Source organism: Stomoxys calcitrans, chromosome 2, assembly GCF_963082655.1.
Source record: "Stomoxys calcitrans chromosome 2, idStoCalc2.1, whole genome shotgun sequence".
Lineage (NCBI taxonomy): Eukaryota > Metazoa > Arthropoda > Insecta > Diptera > Muscidae > Stomoxys > Stomoxys calcitrans.
The window spans coordinates 192,700,932-192,726,585 of record NC_081553.1 but is presented as its reverse complement, the minus strand read 5'-3'; the positions used below and the strand labels follow the sequence as shown (position 1 = coordinate 192,726,585).

The 25,654-nt window shown below is 39.8% G+C and overlaps 2 protein-coding genes across 7 annotated transcripts in view; one reads left to right on the top strand and one right to left on the bottom strand.

Annotated features, from left to right (window-relative positions):
• Positions 1-25,654, top strand: part of LOC106088150 (small ribosomal subunit protein uS9m) — an 84,559-nt gene that overhangs the window by 3,219 nt on the left and 55,686 nt on the right. The window lies entirely within an intron of this gene.
• Positions 8,294-25,654, bottom strand: part of LOC106088148 (transient receptor potential channel pyrexia) — a 63,778-nt gene continuing 46,417 nt past the window's right edge. For 4 of the 6 annotated variants that reach the window (XM_013253519.2, XM_013253516.2, XM_013253517.2 and 1 more), the window contains exon 3: positions 8,294-11,365. In XM_013253519.2, the coding sequence (XP_013108973.2) occupies positions 8,515-11,365 (2,851 nt within the window). In that variant the 3' untranslated portion in view covers positions 8,294-8,514. The other 2 variants (XM_013253521.2, XM_013253520.2) reach the window with 2 other exon arrangements.

Sequence of the window (25,654 nt, the reverse complement as noted above, 5' to 3'; positions counted from 1 at the left end):
GGTTGTGGGTAAGCCCCAAAGCACCCCCTAAGATGTGCTTATTTCTCGAACATATATTGGGCTCAAATAAAAGGCTTTTGGGAGCAAAGAACGAAGATGATACCTATTTTTAGGGTAAGAAAGCGGAGTGTCATCCCCAAAACCCCTCCAAACCGTACATATTTATTGATCATGGCAATTTTGGGCTTAAATGAAACTTTTTTGGGGGTAGAGCACGAATTTGACATCCATATTTGGCGAAATGTCTGAGGTATCATCCTTCCTTCAATACTTTGAGGATCGATTGTATGGAAACCCTTGGTCTAAAAAATAAAACCCCAAGCTGTGTTTGACGCACTATTTTTCAGTTCGCCACAGTAAAATTTCTTTGAAGTGAAATTTTTCTGATACGGCCAATATATTCGAAAATGGCCAATATCTTTTTTCTTTCACTATTTTGGGGTCAAATATAGCATTTCTGGAAATCCCTTGGTCCATATAATAAATCTCCAAGCTGTGTGGTCATTTTTCTCTGAAATAAAATTTCTCTGATATGGCCAATATATTCGAAAATGGCCAATATATTTTTTCCTTCAATACTTTTAGGATCGGTGATAGTATTTCTGGAAAACCCTTGGTCCATATAATAAATCCCCAAGCTGTGATTGACCTACTATTTCTTATTTCGCCACAGTGGGCTCATCATTCTCTGAAGTGAAAATTTTCTGATATGGGCAATATATTCGAAAGTGGCCAATATCCTTTTCCTTTAATACTTTGTGGTCGGTTATAGCATTTCTGGAAAGCCCCTGGTCCATATAATAAATCCCCAAGCTGTGATTGACGCACTATTTTTCAGTTCCCCACAGTGGGCTCATCTTCCTCTGAAGATAAATTTCTCTGGTATGCCAATATATTCGAATATGACCAATGTCTTTTTCCTTCAATACTTTGGATGTCGATTATAGCGTCTATGGAAAGCCGTTGGTTTAAAAAATAAAACCACAATCTGTGGTTGACACACTATTTTTTAGTTCACCATATTGGGCTCATCTTTCTCTGAAGTGAAATTTTTCTGATATGGCCAATATATTCGAAAAATGGCCCAAAATCTTTTTTCTTCACTATTTTGGGGTCAGTTATAGCATATCTGGAAATCTCTTGGTCCATATAATAAATTCCAAGTTGTGATTGACGCAATATTTTTCAGTTTGCCACAGTGCGCCCAACTTTCTCTTAATTGAAATTTCTCTGATATGGCCAATATAATCGAAAATGGCCTAAAATCTTTTTTCCTTCACTATTTTGCCGTCGGTTATAGCATTTCTGGAGAGCTCTGGGTCCATAATAGCAATCTCCAAGCAGTGATTAACGCACGATTTTTCAGTTCGCCGCAATGGGCTCATCTTCTCTAAAGTGAAATTTCACTAATATGGCCAATAAACTCGAAAATGGCCAATATCTTTTTTCCTTCCATACTTTGGGGGTTGGGTTTAGAATTTCTGAAAAGCCCTTGGTCCATATAAAAATTCCCAAACTGTGATTGACCCATTATTTTTCAGTTCCCTACAGTGGGCTCATCTTTCTCTGAAGATAAATGTCACTGGTATGTCCAATATATTCGAATATGACCAATTTCTTTTTCCTTCAATACTTTGGGGGTCGTTTATAGCATTTCGCCACAGTGGGCTCATCTTTCTCTAAAGTGAACTTTTTATGATATGGCCTGTATTTTCGAAAATTGGCAACATATTTTTTCCTTCAATACTTTTGGGGACGGTTTTTGCATTTCTGTTTGTATTTGTACAATTTTTATACCCACCACAGGAGGATGGGGATATATTCACTTTGTCATTCCGTTTGCAACACATCGAAATATCCATTTCCGACCCTATAAAGCATATATATTCTTGATCAGCGTAAAAATCTAAGACGATATAACCATGTCCGTCTGTCCGTCTGTTGAAATCACGCTACAGTCTTTAAAAATTGAGATATTGATATTGAAGATATTGAAACTTTGCACAGATTCTTTTTTTGTCCATAAGCAGGTTAAGTTTGAAGATGCGCTATATCGGACTATATCTTGATATAGCCCCCATATAGACCGATTTAGGGTCTTAGGCCCATAAAAGCCACATTTATTATCCGATTTTTCTGAAATTCGGAACAGTGAGTTGTGTTAAACTACTCGACATCCTTCTTCAATTTAGCCTAGATCGGTCCTGATTTGAATATAGCTGCCATATAGACCGATCTCTCGATTTAAGGTATTGGGCCCATTAAAGGCACATTTATAGTCCGATTTCGTTGAAATTTCGCATTATTATGACGAAAGGTGGTTTACGTATATACCCGAGGTAGTGGGTATCGGCCGAACTTACGCCTTTTTACTTGTTTTCCTTCAATACTTTGAGGATTGATACGTATAATAAATCCTTGGCTGATAAGCTTATATTTTCTGATATGGCCAATATTTTCGAAAATTGCCAACATCTTTTTTCCTTCAATACTTTTGGCGTCGGTTATAGTATTTCTGTTTGTATTTGCACTATTTTTCTGTCTGTCCTTCTGTTTATGGCTTACCTACGGGAAAGTTTTCGTCAATTGCCCCAAATATACCAGTTCTAAACTGGAGATTAAGTTACCTGTCACAGGACATATGCTACAGGATGTGAAAATATTCAATTGTCCTAACTTATGATTCTTAATTATTTTTTAAAAAGTCTCTGAATTGTTGCTAAAAATTGCTTATCCGCTAAATATATTTGCTAGCTAATATTACCTCCCTTAAAAATACTTGCAAAATGTAACTGTCCCAACACCTATCCTAGGGTGTTAGAATGGTGGCAATTCGTCACCTTGAGCGACAAACCCTTATAAAGGTGGTAGGGGTTTTCCATGTAAGGCAACGAGTACTGGGACCGGTCCCTATCACCAAAGGACATATCCCGTGACAGGTTTGGGACTTGTTCCATTATCCGTAGGGTATTTATTACTTACCGGATAATAAAATCAAATGAAAGCAAACCTCGCCATTTTTTTTCTGTATTATTTAAATTTTTGGATTGTTCTTATTGACATAATCATAAAAATATTATAATAATTATTTTTTATAAAAATAACGTTTTGTTTGTTTGTTTTGCTGCAACAAGGCAAATGGAATAGTTTAAAACTTATCTAGGATGTCTAATAAAACCATACACATTGTTGTGTATAGTATATAGAGTACAATACATACATAGGTCTATAAAAATGTTTAGCAAACTCTGTCGGCAAAAACACACACAGCCTTAAAGTAATCGAAATCAAATATTTAATGGACTATAATTACAATTTTTGTTTAATTTAAATACATACAATTATAAATAAATTAATAGTACTAATAGATTTAGAGATTTGGGGTTGTGTACAAGGAGAGAGGGCATATAAAGAAGTTGCAAGGGAGGAAAATGTAAAATTACAAATACAAAATTTCGAAATACTGTGGGATAGGGATTTGGCAATTGCATGGGGCATGGGGGCGGTATTAAAGCAATTAGCAATGCTACTAAACTAGGATATACTTACAAACTAAATGGAATTAGCGTAGTGCTGGGGGTGTTGTTGTGGGACAATAAGAAACTAAAGGACTAATATACGCAAGCGGATATGTTCTTGGTCTCGTTTTAATAAGCATTTCATTCTCGTGAGATATTATGGCGAAAAGTAAACTTCTTAACTTTTTTCACCGGACTTGTCAGACCAAGAACAGAGCCGTTAGTTTTATTACTCTAACCATTTTCTAAAAAATGACGCTTTGTGTTCCATGTCGGTGAATATTGTTTTGACTGTGTAATGGACACATTTTAAATCTAATGGAGGAAATATTTTTATATAAGCAATAGTTCGCTTCTTGTCTTCTTAACATGTCTATAAAATTCTTGTTTTTATTAGGAAATTGTACCACAAATAATAACATCACTTTGAGAATTATGTGCAACAGTCATCAGAGAATGAAAATTTCAGTTTTAAACCTAAGGAAGGGTATTAAATCAGAATTTAATTACTCTTAGAAATGAGGAAAACAGATTGGGATGAAAGAAACCCTAAGGGCAGCTGACATCACCGCCAGTGTTGGCACTCAAGAACATTCTTTCCTAACAAAAATTAAGAAAAATCCTACCAAAGCCGACTTTAACCTACCAAGCGTTCTAAAGCCAAAAATATTATTTTAGAGTCCATTTTCCATTTGCAATGAACAATCATGCGAAAATCGGTTTGCCCAAAATAAGTCCATAAATGCGCATTTACTACCCATTCCCGCCATAACAGTTTATTGCATGGACCCCTCAACATCTGAGGATGAATCAAAACTGACCATATTTGTATGTAGCTATGGCATTGAACTCCCACACCCACATTTTTTAGCCAGAATTTGCGAAATTCGGAAGAAATCCCTTGAAATTCGTACCAGTTACAGTTAATATCAGAACCTATGAACTTTTTCTCTAAAATTTGAAACAGTAAGACCCCTTGTTAGGGTGTTAAGCCCCTCAACATCCATGGTTCTATTCTGCACGAACACGAATACGCTGACTTTTTATTCCCACAGTCATAGGGGGCATACTTATCCAGTCATTCCGTTTGTAACACCTCGCATTTACTATCCATTCTCGCCATTACTGTCTACTGCATGGACCCCTCAACATCTGAGGATGAATTAAAACTGACCGTATTTGTATGTGGCTATGGCATTGAACTCCCACAGCCACATTTTTTACCCAGAATTTGCGAAATTCGGAAGAAATCCATTGAAATTCGTACCAGTTACAGTTAATATCAGAACCTATGAACTTTTTCTCTAAAATTTGAAACAGTAAGACCCCTTGTTGGGTGTTAAGACCCTCAAGATCCATGGTTCTATTCCGCACGAACACGAATACACAGACTTTTTTCCCACAGCCATAGGGGGTATACTTATCTAGTCATTCCGTTTGTAACACCTTGCAATATTGATCTGCGACTCTTGATCGGCTCGATGTTCTGAGTCGATCTAGCCATGTCCGTCCGTCTGTGGAAATCACCATAGCGGTCGAACGCGTAAAGCTAACCGCTTGAAATTTTGCACAGATACTTCTTATTGATATAGGTCATTGAGGATTGAAAATGGGTCATATCGGTACAGATTTGGATTTAGTCCCCAAACAAACCGATCGCCTGATTTGACCTCTTTAGTCCCTGGAATTCGCAATTGTTAACCGAGTTGTCAGAAATTTGGCTTACGGTCCAAATCAGTCTATAACCTTATATAGTCCGCATATAAACCGATCTCCAGATTTTAATTCTTGAGCTCCTGAAAGACCGGCCGAACTTAGCACGTTTTTACTTGTTCAGTAATTAACTTGGTATTTATAATTTGAAAAAACATACCAACAATTGAGGTCAGCCTACCAAGAGAATAAAAACATACCAATTTGGTAGAAACTACCAAAAACGGCAACACTGATCACGACATTAAAAACAATGTGGCAGCACAGTTCTAAGCCCAGAAATGTAACCTTTTCAAAAATATGTGTGTTTGCGCACTCAAAAAACTTGTGGAAATTTACATAAATTGTTATTGAAAGACGTTCGTGTACTTCATTTGCCAGTAGAAGAAAGCGGGAGAGTGCGTTAGAGCGAGCAAAATTTCGAGAGTTTGATATTTGAGTGCTTGCAAATTTCTACTGCAGGTTTTTTCCCAAAAGAAATTTGCAGCATCGAACAGATGTTTTATGAAAACCAGCTGTTTAATTCAAATAAAAAGCAAAAGAGGTTAAAGGCAGTTCTTACAAAAATGCAAATTTGCCCATGAACATTCCATAAAGGAACAGGGACAAACTTCTCATAAATCAAAGGGTGCTGTTCGATTCGAAATTTGCCCACAAATGTTCCATTTAAGGAACAGCGGGGTTAATTCTTTGTTTCATATTGCCGTATAACTCACAAAACCGCCAACATAAGTGAGAGCATAACCAAAGCTGAATTGAATTTTCTGGCTAGTACTAGTCAGGATTTGAACCCAGCCATTTAGTATCATTGATGGAAATGTTAATCTTTGCGCCCCAGTGCTACTTTTGAAATTGGAAATTGAGAGCTTTCTAAACTTTCATGTACTTTCTCTTTTATCCCATGGAAGATCGATCGGCAGCTAGTCTCATAGAAGCAGCTGATATCAGCCGGCTAGAATTAACGGTATTATGTACATTCCTTTTGTTTATGTTCTTTCTTGGGTATTATCAGCACACACGCACAAGTTAGATTTTTTGCAAAGGGTTGGCAACACCCAAGGTACACTTTAATAAGGTAGCGCAAAGAGGATTGAAATAACAGAGAAATTTTTGTGCTTCTTCAAAGCAAGCAGCGCTGCCGAAAAAATAAAAAAATCAATTTAAAGCAAAAAGAAAAGAAATAGAAGAAAGAAAAATACAAATATTGGAAGCTTAGGCTGCATTACGTCATAGTTTCCGTCATAGGAAAGGAAATAATACGCATTTAGAAAATGCAAACGACGCAAACTGCATGCCATTGAGAGCAGAATTCTGCTTGCGGTATGTTTTTAGATAATTCTCATTTATCAATATTCATGACATTTGATCATTACAACGAATGGCTAGGCGGAAAGGTATAGGTCTTCCCTGATGTCTTCAAGAAGGAATCGGGTACGGGAGTAGGGATTAAACACAATGTATTGAATATGGCAATATCGCAAGGACTGCTGAACGAGTATACGCTCTTGCAGGCAGACTTCTATGCCATTAGGACAACCGTAATCCAAATCTTAGAAAAGATCTACCATTCTCGAAAGGCAGTAGTGCAGAGACAAGGCCTTCGATTTGAAGACTGTTAGCTGGAAGTACTTGACAGAATATTTCGATTCCCCAATTAAACTCAAGCCCCATGAAATAGCGATGACTTGGGTCAAACGGATTCTACGATATATCGGGAAATGGTACTGCAAATTTGCCCATGAACATTCCATTAAGGAACGTAGCAAACTTTTCACATATCACCGAGTGCTGTCCGATTCAAGTTTAAGCTCTATGATAAGGGGTCTTCTTTTTTTAGTTGTGTCCGAACAGCGTGCCCCAGAGCGATACCTCTTTGAGGAAAAGTTTTTACATGGCAAAGTACCTCAAAAATGTCGCCGACATTAGAAGGGAATAACCACCGCTGAATATTTTTTTCTAATTGTCTCGCCAGGATTCGAATCCAGGCGTTCAGCGTCATAGGCGGACATTCTAACCTCTGAGCTGCGGTGGCCACCCCGAGAAATGGTAAGGCGGACGAATATGCTGGAAAGAACCCTACTACAGATGCAATCCTTTAAAAGAGATCTCTCACTCTCTTATTCAGGTTTTTTGAACGATACGATATTCTACGATATTCCGAGAAATGGTTAGGCGAATGAATATGCTAGGAAAGACCCTTGCTCGGTCAGCGAACCGAGCAAGGTCATTACTACATAATGATTATTGTAACATTTGTCCTCATGAGGATTGGGAGGCGACGACCCAGCACTTGCTTTGTTCAAGTCTATGTTCACACCTTCCCATCTTTAGAGAGCGTAGAAAAACTTCTACGATGGTCTTGTAAATTTATCCACAAGACGAAAAGGATCCGTTACGGGACTTCGGATAAATTCTACGACTCCGACACCCCAACCCGGGTTATTACACTGGCCTCGTATTGAACTCATCATAATGGAACGGAAAAAAATTACCCAGCGCAAGTAAGATTATTTGGAATGAGTCGGTAACACCGTATAGGATTAATCTACCATTCACAATAGATGTACATATTTCTTACGTTGGCTACACTAATCTGTGAAAAATATAAATGGGAATCCTTACAGTACATTTAATATCTATCCAGAACAGAACGTTGTATTGGATAGCTGTTATTCATCGTTCCTAAAACAAATAGTGTGTTCATCCCAAATTTTATTGATAAAATGGGTATTTTTGAGCTGTGTCGGGTTTTCACCACCAGCTGGTTGTTTTTTATAACTATTCTAGAGGTTAGGAAATTGCAAGAACCACACAAGGGCTTTAGCCGGCTTATTAGACATTTCAAAGTTTGATCATTGCCATTATTATTGCCCAAATGTTCCTTCACCTTATCTAATAGTACTTCTATTTCATTTATAATAATTGACTTGTGTTGGCAACACTGTTTCTTAAACAGTCAAAGCAATACTGGTGAAAAATACGAACACTTTGTAAAAATATCTCAACTTACAAAACATGTGTGGCTTTGTAGCTGAAAAAAGATTTTTGGGTAGGCAACTGAATGAATAGTTGAAGTAGACTTTCTTCTCTTCTTCCTTTTTTATTAACTTTGGCAATATATTTTCAATTTGCCACACTTATTTGTAAAACACATACCATGGCAATTCTAGAGAAGTAGAAGTAGTCGAGTGTTGCGATAACAATTTTAAACAGTTTCGATTTTTTCATTCTCTTGATAACTGTGCTCTGCGATCTCTAATGCTGCTGACTGACTACGGTGATGTTATTTTCTTAGATTATTTTTCTGTTGATTCGATATGACAATTAATAATTTATCTATAACTTTGCTTGCCTGTTGCTGTTGCGTTATTAAGGCCTGCTTAAGTTCTTGAATTTCCTGTGTCAAATATTCAATGCGATCGGTGTTGTCGTCGATTTTTGAATTGATGTTGGCCAAAATCGTAGCCTCAAAATCATCCGGTGCGTATGGGGTACTTGGGGTTGTGGGAGTCTGCAGCGATTCGCTGTTGTATTTATTCTTGTAGGACAAATAGGTGGCATCGCTGTTTTTGGCTGAGATGGTGTGGCCAAAATGTTTGCGCATTTTCCCCACCTCATAGGCCTTCATTAGGATGTCGCGGGGTAGACGTTTTTCGCTGGGATTTAGGGGCTTAACGCACAGCACTACACGATAGGCTTGGGGCGATACCAGAGCGGTGTAATGCAGCAGATTACGCAGCCAGGTGGGCAAATAGCCATTGAAGAGGGCCGACTCTATGTAGGAGATGAGTTTGGTTTGCCGCACCAGTTTCGAAAGGCCTGCAGTTTTCTTGAGACCCTGTATATCATGTACAGCTATGCCCACCAGCAGATTCATGAGAATAATGGTGACAAACAGCAGGAATAAGACAAAAGTGATTTGAGCACTAATTTCCAGTAGAAAAGGGGGATCTTTGCCATCGGGGTCATTGATCAGCAGCGAGAGATCTTGTTCGCCAATCATCATAACCAAAACCGATATAAAGCCCATGAAGGGATTAGCAAACGAAGAGGACGAGGGAAATATCACACAGAAGGATATGGTGAAGCCTATCAACATGCATGAGTAGGCCATAAACAGTTTTGCAAACTCCCCCTGGACCCTGGTGTACATGGCCACATAGACATCGAACACTGGCAATTGGCCAATCATCAACATGAGATTGGTCCAGCCCAAGAGCACAGCAAAGGCTCCTATGTGATTTTGAAAGGTATAGGTCTTTTTGGTGTACACGTAGGATATGAGAAATACGCTAGTTATCACAAACCACTCCATGATATTCTCCACCTGGGTCACATAGTGTCTGAACGATGAGTAGCCCGTGATGCCATAGAGTTTTCGAAATATCTCCACTATGGTGATGGCCACCAAGACGCCCCACTGCATTTCCATGACAAAGGGGTTGCTGCGCAACATATCGCCCAGTATGGATTGGGATTGGCACAGCTCCTGAGCTTGGCTGGTGGAATTGTCATTGTTACTCACATTGTAGCAGTTGTGGGCCAGGGCGGTGAGTACATAGATGGTTAGGAATATGACGAATATGAAACAGAATATCAGCCGGCCTATGTAGTACTTTCTTATCTTGCCCCATTTAATGTAGAGGAACGAGGAGCAGAGGGGATGTTCTAGTATCTCCTTTTGGCCCTCGTCCACAAAGGTGTTCAAATAGCTAATCTCTCGGGGATGACAATGTTGCAGTAGTTGACGGAAATCCAGCTCCAATTCCACCTCTCGATTGACGGGGTCTTGTGAGTGATGCAGGGTGATGGCAGCATCCAATTTTTGCCTTATCATGGCCACCGATGCCGGTGTTTTGCGGGTGATGACATTCAAAGCCGAAGTGCCCTTCTTGGATTTTGTTGTCACATCTGCCCCATGGTAGATCAGCATCTCTACGCATTGGGCCAAGCCATCCAAGGCGGCCAGATGCAAGGCAGTAAAGCCATATATATCCTTGTGATTCACATTGGCGCCCCACTGAATCAGCAGCTCCATAATGTCAAAGGCATTCTCAGATTTACCTATGGCCGCATGCAAAGGTGTTCTATGATCAAAATCTTCGGCATTCGGATCGGCATTGCCATTTCTCAGCAGCGACTCCACACACTCCAAGCTAGAGGTTCTTGCTGCCAAGTGTAAGGCAGTAAAACCCCGATGGTTCTTCAGTTTAGCATCGGCACCCTTGGCCAATAGTAAATCCACACACTCCACATTACCCTCATCGGCGGCCAAGTGCAGAGCCGTCGATTCCTTTTCGCGTATACAAATTCTGACATTTGGATCAGCACCTTGGGCCTGCAGTAAAATCTCCAGACATTGGGCATTTCCCAGGTCAGCGGCCAAGTGTATGGCATTGGTACCGTTAGGTTTTAGGGAATTCACATCGGCACTCTCATTGATAAACAGTTGTAGGCATTCCAAGGCATTGGCCCTCACGGCACAATGCAATAGACTCTCCTCACAATTTGGCTTGGTGGTATCGATGGATATTTGGGCTCCATTGTTGATCAAGTACTTGGCAGCCTCTGTGCTATTGCCAAATGCTGCACAATGTAGGGGTGTATAACATTTTGGCTGGAAATTCACATTCATTCCCTTCTGCACCAGAAAGCTCAGTGTCGACAAGCAACCACTGAAGGCACCCAAATGCAGAGCCGTGATGCCATTCTGATCACAGAAATTCAATTCAGCTCCTATGTCGAGCAAACTCTGCAAGAGATCCCATCTCTTGTGGAAGGCCGACCACAAGTAGCACAAATTCTTTTCGATTTGTGAGGCAGATTCGAAATGGGTCTTGGTATTGTCGCCAATCACATTGCCTTGTTCGATGTCCTCGAAGAAGCGTATGCGTCCGGCGGCATTTTTCATCTGATCGATGAGACTGATGCGTAGCGTGTCGTTGCATATCTGTACGCTTAATTCACTGGTGGGTTCCTCGAAACTATCATACATACTGGGTGCACTTTCAGCTGGCGGTGATGGTCCACATTCCATATATTCAAATTCTCCAGGCGTCGGGTATTGGGCTTCGATCATAGCATCGGTATTGTTACGCCATCTGACCATAAGATTGGGCGGGATTGATTTGAAGCTGTTGAGATTAGAAAGCAAAAAACGATTATGAGATGAATGGTAAAGGGTAAAAGATATTCGATGGAAGGAAGATTATCTTTGCGGAAGATCTTAAGGTTATGTTAAGGAACTTAATAGGCTGTAGATATAAGGCATCATTTTCAGGGCAACCAAAAAGATAGATGATGTCGACTTCAGGCACAAACTATACTAGACACTAAGAAATTGACGTTAACAGCACAAGCGTTGAGGCAAATAGCAAAGATTGAATTGATCATGGATTTAGAACTACGCAGGATTTGGAGCTACGTTGGTCTATTTCAATAAAAAGGGAACCTTTCTACATTGATTACGCGAATTGATGCTTTAGGCTGCAGTGTGGCGGCCAAGGTCCTGTAACTGAGTTTTTCACGGAGAAAGACTTATCATGCACTTATCTTGGGGATTGGGAAGGAAGACCTCAGACTACTGACAAGAGTTATAATTGGGCATTGTAATAAAATATGTTCGACTACGCACTGTACGTGATGAAAGGCAGGCAGGGTTTATGGTTATGACTATGATTAAGAGAATGTGGAGCATATTTGTCCCTGCCCTGGTATTGCTGGAAGAAGACCCAAGATAATGGGTGAACACCTGTTTCTGTGTCTGTATTATCTCCAGGCACACATCACTGTCATCATCCATGACCACTGTGAGGACTTGACTTGATTGGTCGTAAGACCAATAAACTCTTAAAAGAACTAGAAAAATATGATATACTCATAATAAGGATTTCTTCCTTTCAATAATCCCTAAAATGGTAAGTGTCTCCACGACACCGTGTGTCCCAAACAGCGCGTCCACTCATAAATGTTCAACGTGGAAGATCTTATGGTTGCCCCATCGTAACCATGACGTCCTGTCAATGTATTGAGAGACCAAGATAACTCAGGTCGGAGAAGAACTGTTTCCCCAATGGTGATGTGTTTGTGGGTTTAGAGATCCGGGCATGGATACAGCCAGTACACAGTTGCGCGAGGCTAATCAACGGTACGCTTGTCTAGGATGAGCCATCCAGTAACATTAATGTCTTCGTATAGAATCTTGTCTCGTCCCTGGTCGGAATCCTTCCTTCCTGTCGATGTATATGGGGAGACGTTAACCAGGTCAACTAGAATCGGCCCCTTCCAGGCGGTAAGTTTGTACCACTGCAGACCCTCATATAAACAAGACAGGTGCTCGTCCCACTTCATACTCATGACAGTTTCTACAGTAAGCATATGAGCTATGATTTCCTATTTAATACTTGGTGACCTCTTCCCGAAAGTTTTGAAAGTTCGTCTATCCTTTTCCAGTGGAGAGTCCCTGTAATTCGCCATCCATGTAAAGATTTTCAGTTTACCATCGCTCTCACACGGGCCATCCCTCAAACAAGGTTTAGTAGGACGACAAAGGGCACGAATGCGAGACTAGTCGCCGGTACGCTCGTCTATTATAAGTTTACCAATAACACTGCGTGTCCTCACATATATATCTTTGTAGAGGATCTTGTTTCGTCCCATGTCGGAATCCTTCCGTCCTGTCGATGTATTTGTGGAGACGTTTGCAAGATCAACTGAATCGGAAATTAACAAAACAATTGCTCGTTTCTCTTCATCCTCATAAAGGCAGCTTCTACAGTAATCCACTTGATGACCGCTTCACCACTTCGTGACCGCCTCGCGAAAGTTTTGAAAGTTTGTCGGTCCTTTTCCAGTTGACAATAGGCCAGGGATTCCCTGTAATCCTGCATCCATGTGAAGATCCACCTTACCATCGCCTTCACACTGGCCACCCCTTAAATTAGATTTAGTAGAACGATAAAGGGCACGAATGCGGGACTATACGCCGGGACCAGCAACACTCCGAGTCCTCACTAAAATTTCCTCGTTAAAGTTCTTGTTTCATCCTATGTCGAAATCCTTCTGTCATGTCGATGCACTTGGGCTGAAGTTTGCAAGATCATCTTGATCGGACATGAACCGGCCTCCCCCAAGGCAGAAAGCCAGTGCCGACCCTCATATTAACATAACAATCTTCTTCATCCTCATAAAGACAGCTTTTACAGGAATCGGGGTTATGACTTCCGTTTTAGTTCTTAGTGATCCCTTCTCGAAAGTTTCGAGAGTTCGTTTATCCTTTTCCTGTTGACGACAGTTCAGGGAGTTCATGTAATCTGGCAATCTTATGAAGATTTCCATCTTAGCATCGCCCTCACACTAGCCATTCCTGCGCGTCCCTCTTCGTCCTCATAAACACAGCTTTTACAGCAAACCGGGTTAAGATTTCCCTTTAAGTACTTGGTGACCTCTTCCGAAAGTTTTGAAAGTTCGTATGTCCTTTTCGAATTGACAATAGACAGAGAGTCCCAATAATCTGGTCATACATGTGAAGATTTCCACATTACCATCGCCCTCACACTGGCCATCTCTCCTACTAGGTTTAGCAGGTCGACAAAGGGCACGAATACGAGACTAGTAACTAGTGCGCTTGTCTAGAATGAGCCAACTAGTAACACTGCGAGTCCTCACATAACCGTCTTCATAATGGATCTTGCCTCATCCCATGTTGGAATCCTTTCGTTCTGTCGATGAATTTAAGGAAATGTTTGCAAGATTAACTAGATCGGAGATGAGCCGGTCTCCCCCACGCGGAGGGCCTGTGCCACTGCAGATCCTCATATGTACAAAACAAGTGCTAGAGTCTCTTCTCTGACTTCTTCCCAGAAGTTTTGAAAGTTCGTCTGCCCTTTACCAGTTGACAATAGGCCAGAGAGTCCCTGTTATCCGTCATCCACGTGATGATCTTCACCTTACCATCGCTCTCACACTGGCTATCCCTCCTACTAGGTTAAGGAGCTCAATAAATGTCACGAATGAGACACTAGTAACTGCGCGTCTTCGCATAAACCTCGTAGATGATCTTGTCGCGTCTGCTGTCGGAAACGTTCTGTTCTGTTGATGTGTTTGAGGTGACTTCTCCAGATCCATCTTCTCATAATGAAAAGCCTGTGCCCTTGCAGACCCGTATATCGACACAGCAAGATATCTTCATCAAGACAGCTTTTACAGTAATCATTATAATGGTTTTTAATGCGCGAAGTAATCATTATGCAGTATTTCCATGCGGATCGCCATATGTCCCATCGCACCGTGTCTGCTTATGACTTCTGTTATAGTGATCTCTCTCCGAAAGCAATCGGTTCGTCTGCCCATTTCTGGTCGAAGGCAGTTCGGCATATTCCCACCTACTCCACACTGGCCATCTCTTCTACTAGATTTAGTAGACAAATGGCACGAATGCGATACTAGTAACCGGAACGCTCGCCGAGAATCAGCCCATCCTAGCATATTCGCCCGCCTTCTCGTTTCACAAGATTTAGGTATGCCTAAGGCGACTTCGAACCGGTCTCCGAGGGTCAGACTTCGCAGCACTGCAACACAGTAGGTCCTCAGTCCCACCCACGTTTCCATCTTGTATTCATTAGTGAAGACCGGCTTTTCAAAGTCCTCGAACATAGCATCAACCGCTCACTTTTTCCTGTCGAAAACTCTAATGCTGAAGATTCTGCCTTGGATCGGTCTTGGTGGCCAGCAATCAAAAGCTTTATGAGCTGTCCCTCCGTATACGTAGTATTTAGAAAGGAATTTGCTTATAGCAATCCTTTTTCAGCATGCTGAGTTCCCTCAGCCTATAGCAACCTTGGCGGTTAAGTTCATTAACGATCACGCGATCAGAGGCCAAACTACCGCATACGTGATCGAGTGCACTTTCGTGTCGAATGAAATTTCATCTCGAACGCTCGCCGAGAATCAGTCCATTCCAGAATATTCGCCCGCCTTCTCGTTTCCCAAGATTTAGGTATGCCTGACGCGACTCCGAACCGGTCTCCGGCTTCGATTCCGCTCCGAGTTTGGAGTCAGGGTTCAGACTCCGCAGCCCTGAAATTAACTACATGTCGATATCAAGATCAACACAGTAATCCTCAATCCCATCCACGTCTCCATCTTGAATTCATTAATGAAGACCAGCCCCCCACTTTTCTCTGCCAAAAAAGCTAATGCTGAAGTCTCTGCCTTGGATCGGTCTTGGTGGCCAGCAATCAAAAACTTTCTGAGATGTCCTTAAGTATACGAAGTATTCAGAAAGGAATTTGCTTATAGCAATCCTTTTTCAGAATGCTGAGTTCCCTCAGCCTAGAGCAACCTTGGCGGTTAAGTTCATCAACGATCACGCGATCAGAGGCCAAACTACCGCATACGTACTCAAAGACATCTTGGCAAAGGCAAACAGTTTATTTTACTTTTTCCAGTTGATGGTATGCCAGAGTTCCAGAAATCCGGCATACAATCAAAACATCGCCTCTGCACTGCCCACCTTTTCTTCTCTACCCTGTAGATAAAGCAATTTCTGAAGATCCTATCTTGCGTCGGTGTTGGTGCCCTGTAAAATGAGACTCATCTCATCCTTTCTTTCGTTTTTAGATGGAAATGTGCTTTATACGTTTACTTTCAACATACTGAATACCCACAGCCTAAGCTTAATCCAGGTGACACGGTGTGGAAAATAGACCTCAATAGCCTACAGATTTAGCATCGCTCCCAAAACAGTCTGTGGTGTGGACCTTAATAATTGGGTTATTTCTACGCAACTTCCCAATACGAGTCCTAATATCCACAGACTCTCAATATAAGAACATGGATCATATGTCAGCACTGGTTTTACAACGGCCGTAAACATTCAGTAGATCGTACTTGAGTTAAAATCCCAACTGCCCACGTCACATCCTCCTGCAGGAGTTGAAAGCTCTTAGTGGCTTTCGACTTATATCCTCTGCATCCCTTTTCCAGGACTTTTGCGAATCTACGACCTGAAGTTAACGACCATTAATTTCGTTAATCCGAGTCGAATCTTGAGTCCATCAGAAATCGCTTTTTTCAAGTTCCCTGGACACTTCCTAACTAAGGCGAAACTAAAGCAGTAAAAGTATAATTGGAGGTCATAACAGAAGGTCAAGTGTAAAATTTTAGCATATTCACATAAGAATTGCATCTTGCGGGGGCTTTGGAAGTCAAATCGGAAGATCCGTTTATATGGAAGATATATCAGGTTATGGATGAATATGACCATACTTGGCATAGTGGTTGGATTTTTTTTTTTGAGAAAATTACACATTTTTTTTAATTTTGTCCTTAGGGATAATTTCCTTCAAATCTTGCTTTAAGAGATAATCTCATTGGAATTGAAATTTTTCCATGGCAATACTGGTCCACTGTGCTCCATTTTCAATAATTTTTTTTAAAGTTTTCTACGCATCAAAATTTTTGTTTAATGCGTTTTTAGTTTTAAAAATTTTCTCAAAAACAAGTGCAAGTTCCCACATGGCGTCGAGAATGACGTCTTATACTGACTACATCATGACACATTTTGAGAATGTAATAAATGTGATATCTGTCACATCACTGTAAATCATTGGGACGTGTCAAATTGGTGTTTGGCAAATTTTTGTTTTTATTTTAATTTTTGTTTTTGGCGCTTTGTAATTATTTTACGCCTCCACACATATGTGGATGAATTGGGGTAAACAAATTTCTGGAATTTCCAATATATCCAGACATTGAAAAACATTAAAAAGAAAGAAAATCTCTATTTTTCAGAAGAAGACAAGTAAACAGGCAAACGGATGTGTGGACCCACAGACGGAAAGACAAACAGATGGACAGACAAACAGATGGACAGACAAACAGATGGACAGACAAACAGATAGACAGCAAACAGATGGACAGACAAACAGATGGACAGACAAACAGATGGACAGACAAACAGATGGGCAGACAAACAGATGAACAGACAAACAGATGGTCAGACGTAGGTACAGACGAACAGACAAGGAGAAGTTTGGACTTAGGTGTCTGAACGTCAATCCCGAGCAAATTTAAATCTGACTGTTTACGAGTAAGAACAAGTAAAAGCGTGCTAAGTTCGGCCGGACCGAAACAACATAAATCGCATTTGTCAAGTTCTTTGGCCGATATCTCTTTATAGACAAACAAAAGACAACAGATAAGATTTGCTACCCTTTTTCAGCTATACCAAATTATGAACCGATTTAAGTCATACTTGACGCAGTTATTGATGGTACAACCAGAACACTTGACGCAAAATTTCAGCCAAATCGGATAATAATTGCGCTCTCTAGAGGCTCAAGAAGTCAAGATCCGAGATCGTATTATATGGAAGCTATATCAGGTTATGAAACGATTTGAACCATACTTGGCAGAGTTATTGCAAGTCAAAATAAAACGCTTGATTCAAAATTTCAGCCAAATCGGATAAGAATCGCGCCCTCTAGAGGCTCAAGAAGTCAAGTTCTGAGATCGGTTTATATGGGAGCTATATCAGGTTATGAACCGATTTGGACCATACTTGAAAGAGTTGTTGGAAGTGAAAATAAAAGACTTGGTGCAAAGTTTCATCCAAATCGGATAAGAATTGCGACCTCTAGAGGCTCCAGAAGTCAAGATCGGTTTATATGACATCCGATCGATATCGGTTTATATGACAGCAGTATCAAAACATGGACCGATATGGCCCATTTATAATTCCTACCGACCTACACTAATAAAAAGTATTTATGCAAAAATTTCAAGCACCTAGCTTTACTCCTTCGAAAGTTATCGTGCTTTCGACAGACAGACTGACGGACCGACAGACGAACAGACGGACGGACATGGCTAAATCGATTAAGAATCTCAGTACGAATATATATACTTTGTTGGGTCTCAGATCAATATTTCGTTGTGTTACAAACGGAATGACGAAATTAGTATACCCCCATCCTATGGTGGAGGATATACAAATATTGGCCAAATCAAATCTCCATATTTACCCAACAAAAGGATTTTGATGTTCGAGAAGGTTAAACACTTGGTAGTGGTTTTTAATAGGTAACTGAACTTGGAACGATAATTTAGGCGACGGCAGGATATCTTACTGAGTTGAAAGGGTTTGGTTCGTATCGGATTCCTTACACTATACTGAGGTCAAGTGCTAGACACTCTGGCCGGCGTTACACTCATGAATAGAGGGAATACTGTTATTGCCGTTTGGTAGATCATACCAGACGAATGGATTTGATGTAGGAGCAAGAACAGAATTCTATTTTCAACTTCCTGACCATAACATGGAGCTTCTCACATATCAATGATGCAGTCGGATTCAAGATTAAGCTCAATGATAAGGGGTTTCCTTTTTATAGCCGAGTTTGAACAGCGTGTCGCAGTGCGGCACCTCTTTGGAGAGAAGTTTTTACATAGCATAGTACCTCACAAATGTTGCCAGCATTAGGAGAGGAAAACCACCGCTGATAAATTTTTTCTGATGGTCTCGCCAGGATTCGAACCCAGGCGTTTAGCGTCATAGGGGCCATGCTAACCTCTTCCCTGCGGTGGCCTCCATAAGCAGATAACCACCATTGAAAATTTTTTCTGATGGACTAACTGGTCGAACCGGGTTTTCAGCAATTTTAAAAACTTCGCCGTTCTTTTTCCGAATGGTTCAAAAAACGTCCTTAGCATATAGTCAGCTTATTAATCACCTCTGACAATTAACACAATTTGTTGTTGATGTTGTAGACGCATTTTCATGTGGAGGTGGCGATTCTCGACAAGCTCCTGTAGGTGAGCAAGATCGTTCCGGTCAAAAGGGTCGATTCTCGTGGGAACAGGGTGGCCATTGGTTATTTAAAGGCACTTGTAACACAAGTGCTACATATGGGTTAAATCGGTCCATAAAGCGATATAGCCCTCAAATAAACCGAACCCACAATTAAGCTTCTGCAGCAAGCAAATCGTAACCGATTTGTCTGGAATTGCATATATTGAGTAGAGCCCAACGTGGGGTCCAAACCCTGGCGTGAATATCGGAAAAATTTTTCAGCGGTTGTTATTCCCTTACTGATGCTGGCTACATATATAAGGTATCCCGCCATGTTAAAACTTCTCTATCAAGTGGTGGCCCGCCGTTCGGAGCTTACTTATTATTGGTGTGACAAAAGTATTCCCTGTTCCTTAATAGGATGTTTATGGGCAAATTTGAATTTGGACTTCTGTTTTGACTTCTGAGTTCAATGTCAATGTTAAGGTATAAATGAGTTCGTTTTAAAATAAATCGTCGTCTCGTCCTAGTCAAAATGGGGTCCAGGTAGCAGCGACCCAACTAAAGAACAACAAGGCAGCTGATTTGAGATAGTCAGTAACTTAAGCTACCTCGGCACCACAACTGAAATAGTCAGTAACTTAAGCTACCTCGGCACCGTCGCAACCGAAACGAATGACTCCAGTTTTGAGATAAAGCGAAAAATAATACAGGCAAACAGATGCTACTTTGGACTAAGTAAGCAGTTTAGAAACAAGGCCACCACTCGACAGACGAAGATTACACTATACAATACACTGATACTACTCGTTTTGTTATATGGTTCTGAAGCATGAGTACTTGTGAAAGCAGATGAGGCAGTGCTTGGAGTATTTGAGAGAAAGATTCTTCGTAAAATATATGGACCAGTTTGCGATAATGGATAAAATAGGCGACGTATGAAATACGAGTATGAGCTGTATGGCGACGATAGCATAGTTACACGCATCAAAATACAACGGCTGCGTTGGCTAGGTCATGTTGTCAGAATGGATGAAGAAGCTCCAGCCAAGAAGTCTTTTGAAGGCAAACACGTTGGCACACGCAAAACGGGAAGACCAAAAGCCCGATGGAAAGGTCAAATGGTGGTAGACACCTCGAAACTTAGTGTCAGAGATTTTAGAATGAGCGCAGAAGATCGAGGCGCTTGGAACGTTATTCTACGTTTGGCTAGTGGAACAAATGTTCTGTCATAGCCAATTAAAGTAAAATACGTCTTGAGAACTTGCAAACGCATTCCATGATAGAAGATTTATAAGATTCAGCCCAGCCGAACTTAACACGCGTTCACTTGTTATATTCATGGTACTTTCACTTTAAAGAGCACTTTGATCATATTTAACATTCTTTTTACTCGCATTGTTATTACTTTCACCACACCGTAATTACTCAGAAAAAGACCAAGGTTTTTTTATTGATTTTTTCTTCCATTTTTTTTTGCAATTTTTTATTATTTTTGTTTAATTAAAAAAACAAAAAAGTTGATGACATTGCATGTTTAAATATTTGTTTTTGTTTTTAATTTGCCATCACTTTTTTTGCTTAAGATTCTTATATCTATCAGCACTTAGTACTTTTCCAGAATAAAAAGAAGAACAAATCTTCAGTTTATTTGGTTTGCTTCAGGTTTAACGTTTGGTTTTGTTTTTGTTTCTCACAAACAAATTGATGTTGGTTTTTAATAAAAAAAATTTCAAACTAAAACCATATGATGCTGGCGAACTAACTGAGAGGGCTATGGTGAGGAGTTGGATAGAGAGGGAGGCTGAAGAGGCTAATATATGTTAAATTTATGCACAAAAATTTAAGACGATTTCATTAGTCAAACATCATCTATCATCATTTGCCTGCCGCCAAATGATTGTTGCTGTTGTTGCTAGGCTTTGCAGTTTTAATTTTAGTTTTTTGTTTGTTTTGGCATTTGCACAAATTCTTAATAATTTTTTTTTTCAACTACACACTAAGAATTTTATTTCTTAAAAAAAATAGAGATTTTTTACTGTAAAAATTGACACTATACATTGTTTCAAGCCATATCCATGGATGCTGCCAATGCGTTAAGGTATGTTCTAATTTCATTTCAATTAAAACAACAACAAGAATTGCACACAAACGCACACGGTTCTTTTTTTTTTTGGTTGAGTTGTTGATACTTTTGATTTATGGTTTGTTGGAATTTCTGTTTAACTTCAAGAATCGATTAGAATGGTCTTTTTTCAACTTTTAAAAAACGCGTGCGTACTTGAATTTCCTTTTTGCTTAAATTTTTGTTGCTAAATTGTAATTTTCACTTTTTTTTATTGTGATTGTATTGTATTTTTGTTGTTTATGTTGTTTTTCCTTTTCCGTTTGACGCTGTGTTTGTTTGTGTTGTTGCGGGCTTTGGTATTTCGTCTTCGATGTCGATCGCTGTCATGTGATGACTCGGCTCGCGTATTTCCGCTTTCTAGACATCTTAACAACCGCTTCAATTGTTAGTTGAAATTAAACTGAAAATAATTTGTCAAGCTGTGCTTTATGCCTCTTTTGCTCATCTCTGGTTGCTCTCTCTCCCTCCCATGGCTGAGTAGATGGTGTAAAAATTAAAACAACAACACAACACACACGCACACATTAAACATTATCGAATGATGGCTAAAATTGAGAACCATTGAATATACGAAAAAAAACTCGAAAATATTTTGTCCACCAAGTGAGTCAATAACATTGATCTGGCTTTGAAGCATCGCATTGTCTATGGGCTTGATTCAATGTGGAGGTGTGGTATGTTATGCGTAGTCACAACATAGATATGTGAGAAGAGAATTGAGAAGTTAATGTCAACATATGATTAAATCGATTAACGATTTAGCGATTAACTGTTTTTCGGCTATTTTTTTTTAATCGATTACTCTCACGTAACTTTAAATAGAAAGATATCAAAGACTGATTTTAATAAAGGCGGTAAAAATTAACAAAAAATAACAGATAATATGTTTAGGCTTATGAAGGTGGCAAAAATTAACAAAATTAACAGTTTATATGTTAAGGCTTATGAAGTGTTATAAACACTTCATAAGGCTCCAAGTGAAAAACAATTTCAAAGTAAGAATTCAATTTGGCAGATCGGTTAATATGGGAGCTATAGAAAGCTATGATATATTTTGGGACCTATTTGAGGTGAATGTTAGCAATATTAGCAGAAGTCATTATACAAAATTGCAGAAAAAAAAAGAATTCTTTCTTTTAGAGGCTTGAGAGGTCAAGATAAGACAGTCAATCAAATTAAAATCTGTTTAAAATAACGTCTTTTGTAGCCTGATGAAATCAAATGGAAAGATCGGTTTATATGCGAGCTAGTAGCCGAACCGGGCCCGCTCCCCTGCGCCTTCTTTAACTCTCTTATATCTTTTTAGGGTGGGGACACTTCGCCCTGAATGTGGATATCGAATTCGTGCCACTGTAGCCTATGTCCGCCTATCACGCTGAATGCCTGCGTTTGAATCCTGGCGAGAACATCGGAAAAAATTTAAAACGATGGTTGTCCCCTCTTAATGCTGGCGACATTTGCGAGGTGCCATGCATGGGCATGTAAAACATTCTCCCCAAAAAGGTGTCGCACTGCGAATGGCGTACTCGGCTATAAAAACAGGTCCCTTATCATTGAGTTTAAACATGAATCGGAAAGCTTTCATTGATGTGTGAGAAGTTTGCCCCTTCTCGGTTGCTGGGTAAATTTTAACTCCACTTTCAAATACCTTTACTTTGAGTCCTATATTATCGTATTGGTAAATATTTTCCGTTAAGGGGGTATTTTGGGGGTGTGGGTTGACCAACCAGACACTTGGCCCTTAAAGAAAATATACGCTTCGTGTTCTACTTTCAAATACATTTAATATGAGCCCCATAAAGGCATGATCGGTAAATAAATTCTGTTTGAGAGTAGGGTGGACCCCAGGGCCTTTGTTCCGAAAATGAGTGCCAATTTCCCGAAAATCAATCAAGTTCCACATCAAAAAGCTTTTATTTTATAGAGAGGTATTTTCAAGTGGAGCACTTTCCCAAAACATGGCTTTTCAATTGGATATCATATTCGTTTTTTCCTCTCAAGCACCTATCGTTTGAGCTCTATATTGTCGTGATTGGTCTGTATACCCATTTGGCGGGTTTTGGGCGGCCCCCGACCTCAACAATAGAAACCATGTTATGTTTTAACTGTGAGATTGCAAAAAAAATTTCGAACGAATCGTATTACCAATCTCCGAGATCTGGTGTTTTTGAAAATTAGGGTAATGAAAAGTGCTTTTAAGAGGAAAGATGGTACCTCATACATACATACATGCTGTCAAATAAAGAAAATCAGTCTAAGAGAAGTCTTAAATGAACGTGGAGATTTGTAAAGTTTGAAGGGAAGTTCGTAGAAATTATGATAAGGCATGTCACACAGTGGGAGAAAATCGCAAAAAAAGCTAGAAAAAAATATGCCGTTTGTGAACGGGTAGAGATATCTGTTTGAAATTTGGTGGTCAGTGCGCCTTTTGACAAAGCCATCAGGTCGATGTTTAATTCTTTGGTAGAATTTTCAGACTTCTTTCTGGCTCCCGAACATCTCGATTCGCCCACACTCGCATCTTTCCCTTTCTTTCTTCTTCTTGGGGGATAGTGTTTTCTTCCCTCTCATTTTCTTCCGATATCTCTCCTTCGCTTGACGCGATGCTACTGACTGTAAAGTTTCCCTGTATACCGCATTCTTGATCCTTCAGTAGCTTTTGTATACTCCAGGTCGTACAATGGGTTCCTTGGGGAAAGCCTTTGATAACAAAGTACAGATAGTGCGACTCTTTCCATGGAGTCGGGAGGGGGAGTGCTTTCTTCAAACAATTGGGTCAGCCGAGTGGAGTATGCCGTTCAGCTTCCGTGCAGTGTCAGATCGTACTTGTTTCTCAACACTACGACGTCTGCGAACCTTTGCGGCAACAAGGTAATGATCAGAATCGATGTACGCCTCTCGGTTCGATCGTACATCTAATACATGTTTTGATCTGGTAACAGCCATGTCCTACCAGGCCAAATCGGTCCATGTTTTGATATAGCTGCCATATAAACCGATTTTGGGTCTTAAATTTTTGAACTACTATAGAGAGCAATTCTTATCCGATTTGGCTGAAATTTTGTGTGAAGTGTTTTGTTATGACTTCCAACAACTGTGCTAAGTATGGTCTAAATCAGTCTATAACCTGACATAGCCACCATATAAACCGATCTCCCAATTTGACATTTTTTGACGATATTTTTCTATGACTTGCCCGTCATGACAAGTATGGTCCATATCGGTCAATAGCTTCATATAGCATGTATATTTGAAAAAGTAATTCAAAGAACTTGACAAATGCGACTTAGCACGCTTTTACTTGTATATATATATAATCCCCATATACACCAAATAGGAAGTAATTTAGACATACCTGCCATGAAGATCCATCGTTTAGATTTCTTGGGTTCATTTGACAAATATTTTTCCTTAATTTGCGAAAATTGTTGTATATAGAGTAGTAGCCACACCAAATCTGGTCTAAATCGTACCATATCTCGATATATCTACCATTTAGACCCATCTCCTGTTTAATCTCACCAATGACACATTTTTATGCTATTTCGCCAAAAAATATATATCGGTGGTAAATATGGTCATAGTTGAAAATCACATAATATATATTTTTTTGCCTGGACTTAAATATATCCTTATGGTGGGTCCATACTCAACTCCAGCCAAACTTAAGTCGATTTTACTAATTAAGACAAATATTCCTATTTTTTGCCAATTTTCTAAAATTGAACTGCCAAAAAGCGGATTTTCCTTTGAAGAGTGCTGATTTTCTACCAAATTAATCTGGCAGCCCTTTATACAGGACATGCAAGGATAACGAGAATCAACAAACACTCAAAATGTTGCTCGCTTTCACACACTCTCACGCTCTCTTCTGCCTGCAAACAAATTATGTGAACCACTTCCATTTTTTTCGCAACTTTGTGCAAATATACTATTCACATGCCAAGTCACATAGTGAAAAGGGGACATGACAGTAGTAGCTAGAGTGTTACCAAACTCTCAAAATGTTGCTCGCTTTCATTCACTCTCACGGTCTCTTCTGTCTGCAAACAAATTAAGCGAATCACTTCCATTTTTTTCATATTTGTGCAAATATACTATTAACATGCCAAGCCACATAGTGGAAAGGGGACATGGCAGTAGTAGCTAGAGTGTTGCCAACGATAAACTTAGAGTGTACGCTTTTTGGCAACTCGAAACTAGAACAACGCATATGTAATACTGAGCCATCTGCGGCAAATATCCTTCGGGGAAATACAGGGTGTCATAAAAAAACTAATACTGATGGATATTAGGATTACGACATCCGGGACCATTATGGGACAACCAGAGTTGCCAGGGATACATAGTTGAGATGATTATTCAATGTTTTCAATAATTACTAAAAATAATTACTTTTTTTAAAGCTCTTTGATTTTCTTTGGCTCTTCTCAAACTGCTTAAACGAATCTTGCTTTCAGCACAAACATTTTCAAGTTCTTCATTCTTATAGTTAATGCTTCT